We start from the raw sequence: 14174 nt of genomic DNA, 5'->3' as shown, positions 1-14174 counted from the left end.
TCCCATCGGAACAAATTATACAAAATAGAAGACAAAAATCATCTAATCATCTTCAGAAATAAAACCAGACTAAAAGTACACTCTGATCATTAGGGCAGAGCGTTCATATTTTATCTTTATATACGAAGACACGAGACAACGAAATTCAATGCTATGGCGTAACAATAAGGGTTTCATTTTGAACTTAACGGGTTTTATTAACTTTGAATATCCTACTCTGAAGTGGAATTTTCTGATTAGAATATCAAATAGTATAGCATAGTTTTTCTAGTCAATTACCAATGAAAACGCTTCCAGCAGCGGTGGTCAGGTTTCAGCACTGAATATTTGAACCATGCTAATGGTAGCGAAAATAAAATAATTAATAATAAGTAATTGAACCGCGCTTTTATCAAAGAAGCAATTTATTTTGACTAGAGAAACTTAAGGCTATATTGCCAATGGTCTGGCAATGTTGTTACCTACACAAATATAGAAATGTTACGTTTTTCATTAAGTTTAAAATAAATTTATTTTATGTTATCAAATACTTTTATTTCTATTTCAAAATTACTATATAAACTCAAACAATGCATGATTAATTAAATTGTAAACCAATATTAAACACAATAAACGCATATAACACACACTCGCAAAATACAAACATATGTTAAATAACATAAGGACCCATACACACCGGTACAAAAATTCTTTCTGAAGCTAAACATTTTTTATGTAACTAGGACGACAACTAAACAGAGGTACCATCTGACGGTATGTTTTCTCTGTCGGTTTTATAAACATTACGATATCACGTTATCATGTGACGCTCGTGATACGATCATCCGTTAGCTTTCCGGAGGATGTAGTTTTTCATCTATAGACTAGGTAGACTATAAAAACCTCAATTCATGTATATCAGCTGTCTTGCATTGAAAGATATGTGTCGGTTAAAGGGTGAGATAAGGTAGTGAAATTACAGGACAAGACGCGTACAAGAGTTAACCAATTAATATTAATTTTGATTATAATTAAGTTATTACCTATAGGACGACTTCGGTAGTCTAGCGGTTCAGCACACCGCCTTACTAGTATTATATTCGCCTTAATAGTCGCGTGTTCGATTCCGCGCACGGTACAAGCATTTGTAGGTAACATGAGTATCATTGTTTGTATTGCTCTGGATGTTTTCTATGTGTTAAAAACACCAAAGAATATCTACGTATTGCTATCAGTTGTCTACTATCCATAACACAAGTTCAGCTTAACTTGGACCTAGATAGCACTGTGTGAATTGTCTCAGGTTATTATTATCTTGTATTTTTTTTAAATACGTTATTAGCAAACATCACTCAAGCACACTAGTCAAAAGTACATTAAAACTCTTGACTTCATTATCTCCACAAGACAATCTATGGACATAGCGGCTTCTCAGCTACATATTCCGATTCTTCATCATCACAAGCTCCGCCTTCTTCTATCAACCTGGGGGAATCGCTTGGAGTCCGTATGTTCAACGTGTTAGATATGGTCTCCAGCTTATCAGTCATGTAAGGGTACTCTTTAGTGAGAGTCTCCACTATATATCTGATGCGCTCGTTTAGAGCTACAGCCTGAGAATACTCCGCTAGTACACTGGCTTTGGGTTTCTTCACGCGGATGGACTGGCGCCTTACTGCAGTGGCCAGCTCGTTTCCTAGTCTTTGACTGCGTACCACGCGTTCTAGTAGCTGGAAAATGATGTGAATTATTGGTGATATGGCATATTTATTTCGTTTTTGACTTACAAAAGTTACGCTAAAGTTGCTATTTCTATTACAAAAGGGGATATGGCATCGAAATAAAAAAAAACAGCGAACAACCATAACACATAGAAGTAAACAGTTTATATTAAAATTGACGGTAGGTATAGTACCCATAACACAACCTCCGCTAGCTACGCTGTAGTCCAGGGCTTTTATTTCTTTTATAGCACAGATAACATAATATTGCATAGGTATATAGTAACTAGTATGAAGCTGATAATTTTTTTTGGCCAAGTTTTTTTTAATAGAATGCCAAGCATTTGACGATAACCATCGCCTATCTACATGAACACCACTACAGACATCACTTTTTTAATAGATTGCCAAACATTTGAAGATAACCATCGCCTATCTACATACATGAACAGCACTACAGACGTCACGCTATCATATGACGCCCGCAATACCACTCTCGGCAAACTATACTACTTAATAGTATGTTCGTACACACAATACACTTTCTGATCGCAATTTTTGTTTTTATTTTTTTAAACCTAAGCAAATTAAGCAAATACTTAAATACAAACCTAGTTCCGCCCAAAACACGTACCCTAAAAGTCATAAATACGAATTACCTAATTTTAGCCATTTTATACCGAAATATTTATGTACCGATACTAACCCACTGCTTGTGTCTCTCAGTGTCGCGGCACTCGCGCAACAAAGTAGCAACATGCTCTTCTAGTTGTGCGTTGGTGGCGCTAGTGTCTGACATTTCCCGCTCCAGCCTCTCCTGCTCTTGTTGCAACTGAGCCATAAGCGCTTTGGCTTCCGTTAAATCCTGAAGCCATAAAATGTCACAGATGTTTTTTAATCAAATTATACACAGATGTTTTTTAATCGCAACCTTAAAATGACACAGGATAAATTCAAGTATATTCACTGTTGTTATAGTGGTTAATATGATTAGTTTAACATTTTTTCTGTAACAGATCGGAATAAGATTTTTTTCTATTTTTATTGGGGGAGTTTGAGCTATTGCCAGGTGCTAAGACACGTAACACTGCGACCTGTACAGATCTATTGTGCTCGCCCTTATTCAAAGTTCGCTACCTAGACCAGAGAGTGACAAGAATTGAAAAATATTCTTAGGAGCGAAATATTCGAAATATTCTTTGCATTTCCTCAGGACATAGTGTGAAGATCGAAATAAGATAAAAATGCGTGACTTTAGGAATGGTGTTCAGTATTCAGAATCATATATCAGTCCACATTACCAAGGGCGGACTAAGATTTTTAATTTTTATAATTTATATTTATAGTATTTAACAGAATAACGCGTAATATGCATTATTATTACCGACACGTATCCAAATTATACGGAATCGTTAATTGGTAATACCCATCTCAGAATTACTACACTGGACAGCAAATAAACCGGGCCACCCGCTACTTTTGTACTCCAATCAAATTTTCTCAAAAAGTATAAAACTTACAACTGCCAAAGTCATATCTATAGAAAGTGCATATCATGACGATCAAAATTACTAAAATTTAATCTAAAGTACCGTCATATTAGTGTATGTTGCCTAGGGCCCGCTTAGTCTTAGTCCGCCCCTACACATTACAAATAATTCCCTACCACCAATATTGTCATTTTTTTTGTGGATGATAATAGAAAGGTTTACGCTGGCGGTGCATTAGTGGAGGATGATAATATGAACATGAACATCAAGTCAGGTCAGTCAGCGCAACATGATAAATTCACTAGGAATTTATCACGATGGTTTCCAGGAGGAACCGCGTAGAAATCTGTCTGATATAACAAACATTGCTAGCAATAGGGACACTCCCTATTGTTAAGAATCCCTACCACCCGAATACTAACATTTATTGGACTTACCTTGGTAACCCTGGCAACATCGGCCCGTGCCAGCCTCAACTTGTGTCGGTACGTAGACTGCGAGGTAGGCCCAGCCGTGCCGTGGGCTTTCTCCACCGCGGCTGCCGCTCTCGTCTTCTCTATAGCTGTTTCTCTACGAGTCACGTACAAGGCCAAGTCTTCGGCCAACTTTTCTCCAGTTCGTCGAAGATGTTCACGACGAACCTTGGAAAAGTTTTTAAAATTAGATATTTAGAACATTTTCCTTAGTTTTCGGCCAACTTTTCTTCAGTTCGTCTAAAATGGTCACGACGAACCTTGGAAAAGTAAATTTAGAACATTTTTTTACATTTGAATTTCAAAAAGTACGAGTACCCCTTTGGATATTTTAGTGTGTTTTGTATCTTCGGCAATTATTACGGCATAACCTTAGAAATTTAGTATGTACACATGTTTTATTAAAAAATAATAATAACAAACCTCCATCCTGTGTATTTCGTTTTTCATTTGACCAATTTCACCAGCTGCAGATTTTGCATTCTGGATGTTCCTTTTGAGATCCACTGCTAAAACACCCTGGCAGGGAGAAGGAGATCGTTAATTATATCGAATTATGACCCTAATTACTCCGAGCAGTTCTCGAGACAGTGACTCGGGTGTTAAGAGGCTCTTTGCCCGTACGTCAATATTCACTTTGAATAAATTTCCGAAAACAATGTACTTCATTTTATTCACTCACCTTTCTCTGCCAAATCAGGGCCTCTCTCTGAACACGATCCAAGTCTTGAGTAAGATTAATCTTCTCTTTGTCCATTGTTTCTATATCTTCTTCCAGTTGAATTATTTCCGATTCCGCATCCTGTAATCAAAGTATTCTGTATTTATGTAAAAGGGATTCATCCTCATCAGCCTCATATTTGGACCGCTGCGCATATAGAGTCGGAAGTATTATGATATGTCATCTGAGGTGCTTTCAAAAGCGCAGAATATTTTTAGTATTTTCGTAGGTTTCTAGTAGCGTTCTCACTAGTACTATCTGGAAGGCTACAAATACGCGTCTCAATGTCGATATTTGTATGGAAATTATTCAAATACCTATGTTTTCAAGGCATCAGGATGGCATGTAGCGCAGGGGTTATAAAGTTGACGGCCCCGGTGGTCGTAGTTTAGTACAGGGTTGGATAGTTCTGATGGTTACGGGTTCAATTCCTCGCACGGTACAATTTGTATTCATGAATATGACCGTCTGTATTAGTCTGGGTCTGTTTTTTTTATATCATGTATATATTTCCAAAAATAATATATCAGCAGTCTAGTACCCATAACAAAAGCTCTTTCTTAGCTTGGAACTAGATAGATGGCAATATGTGCATTGTCATTATCATTAAACTAAATCATCTAAAATTTATTTAATGATACTCTATTGCATATTGTGCAAGTAAATAAACTAACCTTGAGATTGGCTGCGTATTCAAGCGTAAGCGCCTGGTTACCGCGCTGCGCGCCGCGATTGCGGTCGCCAGCATTCTTACGCGCGCGTTCCACCACTTCCAACCGCCCGCGCAGCTCGCGAAGTGACCTTTCAACCCATCCACGCTCTTGCACCACTTTATCGCATTCGGCTTGTATACGCATCGTCTTCTGCTCACAGATTTGAATCTCTGCAAAAGAGAACTTCTTAGCATTCCATGAATTCACTGTGCGGGTACCGAGTCCGTCGTGTGGCAGAGAAGGAAACTCAGTACAGTTTCCGGGACTAACCCGAGTGTAGGTTTAAGGGGCCCTTTTTCCCACGTACGTCAATACTCACCTTAACGCTCATGTTTCTTTCCCTACCCAGCCAAATCTAGAAAGAGCTTGCCAATGCAGCTTTATATACACGTTAGTATAGAACACACTGCTTAGAACATTGTAGAGAAATTTCGCTAGTTTGCTAGTAGTAGTAGTAACTACCTCTCGCGACCTTTTATTATTAGTGTGTTCAAGAGAAATATGGGACGTTAAGGTGGATTAACCACGTCGTGGCCCATAGGCCCCAAGTGTTGAAAACAAATCAATAATACTTACTGACATTGAAGATACATCTTTTGTAGAAACTACAAATTTTACATACTATATATAACATTTTAAAAAATTTTGTGTATCCCTAATCCATATAGAGTATTTAGGCCGTTGACTAGTTTACTTAATGGTTAACCCGATCCTACATTAAGTGGTTGTTCCACATTTCTTCATTGACTTAAATTATAAATCCATAATGGTTATCTGCATTAAATAACTGACGTTTGTTTATGAGATTGATGTCGCAGACAATCTTGTGGTGTTGCGAGGTCAACTTGACCACGTGGCCCTGCAGCCGGAGCCACTCGTGTTGCATGCTCTCCGTTCGCTCCCTGAGCGCTTTTATCTGTTGTTCCAGCTCTTCAATACGACGTTCTTGCGGCGACTTTAACTGAAATTATCCCAAATTAATAAAGTAGCAAAACTTTATCATATCAAAATATCTTTATTCATGTAGGTTAATAGACTCTTATGATATGTCAAATCTAGTCTCAGTTCGGAGTACTTTCTAGCTAAGAAGAACTAGCAATAAACGCGGCTCTTATTCTTTTCAACTGAGCTTACAAAATTACAGCTTCATTTTTAAATTCACTTAGGAAGAATAGACGACCACCCACAAGATTTTAATGAAATGTTACGTGTAACAACTTGAGGACGGACATATATAAAAAAGCATAAGTCGCGGATAACAGCTAGTTAAAATATAAGAGGTCTCAGTGGTTCAGGGCATCGCCTTACTTCCGATGGTCGCCCGTTACATAAAATTGTGTTTATAAGTATAATTGTTTGAATATGTTTGGGTGTTTTTAGGTATGTATTTTTAAAATGTTATTAAAGTATTTCTATCAGTTATTTAATTCTCATAGTACAAGTTCTGCTTAGTTTAGGCCTGGTTTAGAGGCCTGAACAATTATCGTGGAATATTTATAAAATGTTCTGGCGTAAAGAGAGACTAGGTAAGTAAACTTACATCGAATATCTCTTTCAGTGCTTGATACTTCTTCATAATAATATCCAATTCTCTCTGCTTTCTGGTTAAGTTGAGGGCTTTCTGGTCATACTCTTCCTCGAGGTGATCGATTTCTTTCTCTCTAGCTTTCACTTGCTTCAAGTTCTCTTCTAATACTTTGTTGTTACGCGCTTGGCGATTCCGGTACACCTCGATGTCCAGCATCACGCCAGCATGCTGGTTCTCCATGTTCGTTAATGCTATTTCCTGAAATAAAATATTCTAATTTATTTTAATCTATATAGACTTTGTCCACTAACGTAGACTTTATAGAATATCGGCTGAGTAAGTCTCTCCTCTGTCTCCCTATTTCTCCAGCCATTCATCTTGTTCAGTTTAAGTACGTAATATTATCTTATCTGTGATTTCAAAGTTAAATAAATCCTCTACATATAACTCCATTTAATATTGTTTAGAGAATTTTTAGAAATCACTGAACAAGAACCTAATTAATTAAAATTGAGCTAACTGCGGATCTGTAAAAATCTATAAAATATGTAACACTTTTTATTTTCTGAAAGAGTCTCTTCTTTTAATGCATTGCTCGCAGTTGAATGTTTCCAGAAGCAATGTTTTATAATTGCAAAAGTTTTATAATTGTAAAAAATAGAAGGTATACGGAAGAAAAATTCAACTACAAAAAGGAATGTTCCTTTTGCCTACAGTATATATTTATACTGCTCAGGTGGTCATATTAGTGAAAAAAAATCTACTCACTTGTTTCCTGGACATCTCTCGCATCTTCTTAATTCCATTCGCCATCGATTCGACCGCTTTATCGTTTAGCAAACACTCCTGCAGGTTCGCCAGTATCTCATTCTCCAACTTCAGTTTGTGTTCCATTTTACGATCGTACTCTTTCTCTGTACTCTTCAGTATGTTTCGCATGGTCTGATTCTCCTGAAATGTATGTAATAACTTTGAGAATATTTTTAACATAATCGTCTATATCGAGAGAAGATTGTACATTTTCAAAACCTGAAAAAAATATTAAAATTTGTCCATAAGTTTTTTTCTGTATTTATATATGTTTGTTATGGATAAAATGAAAAAAATAGTGAATGGCTTTTTCATATGGATGATAATGGAATGGTGCATCGCCTGCATAAGCAAATGATGATAGAATAAGTATGAATCCATAGAAAAAATCGGCTAATCGTGGCGTATTCACTAGGAATTAACTACGATGGGTTGACACCATCCTTCACTTAGTTCCACTTCCAAGTGGAACTGAGTGGAGGATGGTACTACATTATAAATTATATATATTAGCAATTAGAATTCTATATATATGTAAACTTATGTTTTACCATGAAATTCAAAATAAAATAATCCATTTAGAACAATTTAGTCACTTATACGAGTCAAGTTGCATTGTATTATTTTCTATCTAGTAGTAATAGTCTATTAACTAGGAATGTCAACTCACAGATTTTATCATTTCCTGATCTCTTTCAGTCATTTCGATGGCCTCCTGCAATTCAGCGATTTGTGTTTCGAAATTAACTCTCTTTACATCCTCGTTGTCAACTAAAAGAATATGTAACTATTAAATTCATGTAATAATAATTACTAATACATTTTGATAGTAATAATTACTGTATTTTTTTTTAAATATAAATTTGATGTTAAGTGATGGTGCGGTCTAATCGGTTACGCGCAAGCTCAAATAGTGCCTATTTGCTCTTGACTTGAAAGACCCAATGTTGTAAGAAGAAGGAAAGACAGACGCTGGGAGAGAGCTCCACTCCTTAGCTGCTCGCATAAGGAAAGATGATGTAAAACGGTCAGATATGTATGTTATTATGTAGCGATCTGTACCATCTTGATTGCGCTCACGTTGCTCATTATAATAACTAACTACCTAATTATATCAATTTAGAATAATAGACTATTTTATATTAATACTAATATTTAAATTTATTAGTATTGATAGATTCATTGGATCTGTTTGTCTATGCATCTGACTGCGCGCTATTCTCAGAAACGGCAAGAGATTTGGATGGTAACCTGCACTATAAAGTTTAGTGATTTATTCTATACAAACATTGCATACAAATAGAAAAGTTACACAACTGAGCTAGTTATAAATACGACTCACACAACTTGGTGGCGTGTTCGAATTCGTACGTGAGCTTCTCCTTGTTCATCGCTATCTCTTTGCTCTTGTTCATCTCCTCCATCATTACTTTCTTCGTTACCTCCAGGTTGTTCATCAACGTGCGGTAATTTTCTTGTAAAGCTCTATAGACAATTAACAATTTGCTTATTACATCATCGTTCGGACCAGATTATTTATTAGGCACAGTAGCCAACTGCATTGGAGCCCCGCATCGGCTAGAGGTCTTGCGCGCGCATAAGAAACTGATAATGTTTCATACAGTGCTAATTTATTTAGAAAATTCATATCCTCACTGTTAATAGACATTGTATATTTACTCGCATTATAGTTACAGAACCATCTACTAAAAATATGAAAGAGCTACAATAGCGTATCTTAAGATAAACAAAATTTTCGATCTTTTGTAGTGTAGATCATTTCATCAACTTGAAAATATGTAAACTTCTCCAATATAATCTATCTATCGTCAAAATATAAAATAGCATTGAGCGATCTATTTTCAGTACTTGTTTGAACCTGAAAGTTGACATTCTTAATCCGATTATACTAAGATTCGTGGCCGACAAAGGCCAAGTATCCAAAAGTTTGGTGACAGCAAATAAATTAATTTCAAAGGTATAGGCTTTTTATTTATGACTAATATGAGGATGATAGACCGACCATAATTCACTCACTTCCACATAGATGTCGGCTCTATTTGCAGCCCTTAAAGATATAAGAACGGTAGTAAACCAAAGACAAAGTATAGAATGCAAAATTCTTTATTCAAATAAACTTCATATAAATACTTTTTTTATTCTACTGCTCATATGGAAAACGGACTCATCACAAGAAGAACGAGCAACAAACTTACATGTAGCTCTTTTTAATTCTTCTTCTTCTGACATGTAACTATTTAAGACTATATGGTATATTTTGTGGCATTTGTTATGAACTTACCTGTAATCGTCTCTCACAGAGTCGTATACCTTATCCCGTTGCTGTATGTTAACTAACACGGAGTTCCAGAGGCTAACTAGCCTACGTTTGTCTAACTCCAAGTCCTCCAACTCGGCTGCATATGCAGTCACCTAATATGACATAAGTAAACTTTAAAAATAAAACGGGATAAGAGCTAAGAGGCCAATTTATAAATTACAATACCGTTTAAGAGGAGAGTCAACAAAAGTGTGACTTTTTATGATAAGGGTTTGAAGTACAAACTTCATATACAAATATGGTTAAATCTGGTAATCTTAGATTTTGTGACGTCATTACGAGGGGGATAGTCGACATGGTGTGACATTGTATAACAATGGATTGAATGACAAACTTCATGCAAAAATATTAAGCAATCTAGTAATCTTAGATTTTGTGACGTGACGTTATGAAGTTACTGTTTCTAAGTTCTAAGTTCTATTTAGAGTACGAAAATTTAACTATTTAAAATGTGACCAGCAGTGACAAAAATAGAGGAGGCGAAAGAGAATTGGCTTTACTGTGACTAAATTACAAGCATAGTCATCAATCTGTAAAATAGCTTACTCTCAACGCGCAACCAAAAGTATAAAGTAAAAATAAATATAAAGTATAAAGTATAAAGGCAAAACTAGAAAGCATGGTATCGCCTATAGTCTCAATAAAACTGTTATCTCATACCTTATCATTAACTTTCTCCATTTCATTATTCTTTATCTCGAGCTGTTTCTGATATAGTTCCAATTTCGACTCAAGTTTCCACACCTCATTGCTAAGACCGAAAATAATCATGTCCTGAAATTATAATATTTGATTTATTAAAACTGTTATATTATATGGACATATATCAGACCAACGGAATGACACCGCATGATTGACGTTATATGATATCGTGATATCTTACTTACCGTTATCTTGTTTGTGATTCCAAATAAAAAATAACTTACCAATTGTCGTTTCTCGTCAGCCAAAGTCTTCTTCTCCGCCCTCATCTTATTCGACATGCGCTGGCTGACCGTAAGATCTGACTCCGTCTCCTCGCGCCATTCCTCCAATTGGCGGCACAGAGTAGTCAGTGCCTCTAATTCTTCTGTTGCTTCTCTTTCTAATTGTGATTATAAATTACCATGTATTTATGATTTTGATTTACATATTTAAAAAAAATTAAGTTTCTAGATTATGAGAACTGAGGTATCATGTACAATTAATTAAGAATGGCAACACGACGATCATTGTGATCATCGTGATAATGTTCATATAAAATATGTATGTATTTGGTAATCCAATTACTAAATCCCTGTAATCCTTAATCCCTAACTGTTTATTTGATATCTCTTTTACCGATTGGTGTGCAATGTATTATAGTTGTTGTAAACCATTTTGATATTAGAATTAGGTATATTCATTTGTATTAAGCCACGTAATACAGAAACATTATTATCCCGTTCTTTATTTTATTCCTACACTTTATTTTCATCAGATACAGAAAGGAATCTCAAAAGTCAATCTTAACGCATCGCAATCTCTTTGAATCATTTTTTGGGTAGATAAACTATAGGTAAGAAAGGAGACAAAGGATAGTGCACATTATAACAGAAAGACAAGGCATAAGAACAGAGCCGTTGCTTGTTATCGGAATTAAAAAGAAAAATGGAAAAGAGTGGGACGATTACCAGAAATAACGTCCTGCTCCAACTTCTCTGTGGCTCTCTTGTACCTCTCATTGGACTCGCGCGCTCGCTGCTCCGCATCTTGGCGTTCCTTAGTCTTCTGGCCCAGTGTTGCTTCATATTCCTCTATCAGAGCCTGTAAATTTATTAATGCCCAATAAACGACGCAGGTGACTTTATAAAAACACTTCGGTGCCTTGTTCAAGGTAGGTGGCAATATCTTTCTTTTCACCACACAGCCGCTTTATTTTATGTCTTCAAATTTATTCTACTGAGATACTTTGCATAAAATCATCAGCGTAAGTGGGTACCTTTTATCTATTCCACCCAATTTAGCCACCAAACAACTTATTTTGCAAGCTACGTTTGAGTTCGGAGAGTAAGATGTGAAGGATATTGAATTTCTAGCTACGGAGGCATACCATCTTAGTTCTCCAATAAAAGCCCAAAAGGGGTGCCATAGAAATGACATGATGACATGACATGTTGCTCTTCATGTATAGAGATTATTGCAGTCACTTACCATTAGGTGGTTTACCATTGACACAAAAAAATCAATTAAATTTCAAGCACCTTAGCATTTCAAGGTCTTCATTCCAGATATATGAACAAACAATTGAATAGCATCTTTAGGATTTCAAGCTCTTCTCATAGCTTTGTATACATACCCTCTGTGCATTAGTGTCGTGGTCACTGCGATATATTGATTCCAAATCTTTCTCGTACGCTTGTTTGCTCAGCTTCAGCTCCTCACGCTAAGACATAAGAGGAATAACATTTTAATCACACACAATGACATAATTTATTCATACTACATTTAATTTTGCTTAATGTTATGGCGAAATCTGTAAGTTTATTTTTATTAAATGAATGGGACTGACCAACTTGGCTCTTCATTTGCTGGCTATGGCAAAATTTGTCAATTTTTTACTATTTTAGTGGGACTAGCTAACTTGATTCTTAGTTTGCAAATTTATCAAAGCCAATCCGCACTCAATTAACTGCCATATATTCGATAAATGAATTAATTTTGGTTTTCTTTCTGTAATAACTCCCTAGTATTGCAAATTATTTAGATCTTTTATCACGTTTCTCCTCTAATAAATGAAACTATACAATAGTATAGATTTTATTGACTACCAAATTAAGAATTTCCTCTTCAGCAATAGCGTTCTCCTTCTCCAGGAATCGTTTCAAGGTATCCTGGAACTTGTGCATGAGCGGGTGCGTGGACTCGAGTACCGCGGGCATGGAGCCCATATTGCAATTGCTGCGCCATCTGGATGAATTAAAAAATTTCAAATCAAAGTAAAATATCTTTATTTATGTAGATCTATTACGGACTCTTATGATATGTTAAATCTACCATGAGCACCACCAGTGTACGTATGAGCACATAAAACGGGGATCGAAATTACGACGGTCTGAGCCGAGGTTCGGAACCCTAGCGGTGCCCTTAGACTAAAGTCGTATCCGTCAGACGAGAGTTTGCCTTCAGCCACTCCATAAGTCCTTCCGCGGGTTTGAAGTGCCATGTGCACGCGCCCCTTATCGTTCGGTGAAGTTGTAAAGACCAGCTGCGACCAACAGCATTAGAGTAGTGTGGAAAAAAAACTGGTACGATGTCACGAGGATCAGTAAACGATCTTTACATAACATAAAATGAAGTCGCTTCCCGCTGTTAGATCTTTTAAACTACTCAACGGATTTTTGAGTGATTCAAGAGGAAGGTTTATATGTATAATAGGTACGAAGCTAGGTAGTAAGTATATAAAAAATAGACATACTGATCCAGGGCTTCTCTGCCGGACTTCTTGCAATGACACTGGTCGACGGGGCATGCGCAGCACTCGCATATGCCACTTTCAAATGGTGGTGACTCGCATTCACAAGAATCCGGTTCCTGAATAATTTACAAAAAATATAGACTGTCTGGAAGAGATTGTGTAAGCGAAAAAACCGCCTAAATATGTTAAAAAAACCAAGCCTTCTCACTCTGTCAATTAATACCACCTATGCTACTGTTTTGGGTTGACTGGAAGAGTTATCTTCTAGGAATAAGTCCACCTTTGCTCACATTGTCTATAAATTATATTATTAATGTATTATCTGTGCAATAAAGAATTAATATTATTCAATTTTTCATACATTTTGAAGAGTTAATGAATAAATATGTAAACTAATTAGGACGTAACTGACAAAACCATGACTACAATTTATTTATGTAATTAGAATGGTAAACAAATTAAAGGCCCATCTAAAGGTAAACGGTACCTAACCGTCGCTTTCAAACACCATGACCATGAAGAAATATAATCTATCTAAAAATAATTTCCTTGGCACGAAATAAAAATCAATTATTTCCATTGTGAATATACAATAGTTTTGTTTATTATTAATGTCCTATCTACATATCTCGAACTAAAGTGTAATTATTTATTCACAAACCGAATAGATCTTACAGACACAAAATACATACTCACATGAGGAAAACATATTATTTCATTCTTGTACAACAAACACGTCTCCTCATGCAAGACTATGTCGTGTTCATCTCTTGGACACACGCATTCTGTATTCACAGGAGACGAAGATGACGAGCTATCATCTATACAAATGCATTGCCTCGAAGAGTCTGACCGTGCCGACTCCGACATTCCTATCTTTTATTCTCAGTAAATTAAAACAATAAAATATTAAGGTAGATAAATCAATACACAATAGCAAATTCTATCTTGTTTGTAACTAA

The 14174-nt window shown here is 36.0% G+C and overlaps 1 protein-coding gene across 1 annotated transcript; it reads right to left on the bottom strand.

Moving 5' to 3' along the window:
- Positions 1–563: 563 nt before the first annotated feature.
- LOC131852489 (GRIP and coiled-coil domain-containing protein 2) lies at positions 564–14148 on the bottom strand. Its single transcript, XM_059203155.1, has 19 exons — positions 13909–14148; positions 13213–13328; positions 12566–12704; positions 12094–12180; positions 11429–11561; positions 10703–10860; positions 10437–10550; positions 9738–9868; positions 8778–8920; positions 8106–8206; positions 7394–7576; positions 6638–6883; positions 5890–6058; positions 5059–5267; positions 4346–4465; positions 4087–4182; positions 3628–3831; positions 2407–2565; positions 564–1709 (listed from the first exon to the last, which is right to left on the bottom strand). Exons 1-19 carry the CDS (start codon positions 14080–14082, stop codon positions 1392–1394), a joined length of 3000 nt encoding a protein of 999 aa, XP_059059138.1. The 5' UTR covers positions 14083–14148; the 3' UTR covers positions 564–1391.
- Between the last annotated feature and the right edge of the window lie 26 nt (positions 14149–14174).

This window comes from Achroia grisella, unplaced genomic scaffold (genome assembly GCF_030625045.1).
Source record: "Achroia grisella isolate CSIRO2021 unplaced genomic scaffold, CSIRO_AGI_Agris_v1 utg853, whole genome shotgun sequence".
NCBI lineage: Eukaryota > Metazoa > Arthropoda > Insecta > Lepidoptera > Pyralidae > Achroia > Achroia grisella.
Note: the sequence above shows the minus strand (reverse complement) of the source record. Positions and strands in the feature narration are given on the sequence as shown.

Coding starts and splice junctions, on each gene's coding strand:
- LOC131852489 (XM_059203155.1), bottom strand. CDS start 14,082: ATGTCGGAGTCGGCACGGTCAGACTCTTCGAGGCAATGCATTTGTATA. Junction 9,869..10,436: donor TGGAGAAAGTTAATGATAAG/GTATGAGATAAC, acceptor ATGTCATATTAG/GTGACTGCATATGCAGCCGA. Junction 5,268..5,889: donor CATCAATCTCATAAACAAAC/GTCAGTTATTTA, acceptor TCTCTTTTGCAG/AGATTCAAATCTGTGAGCAG.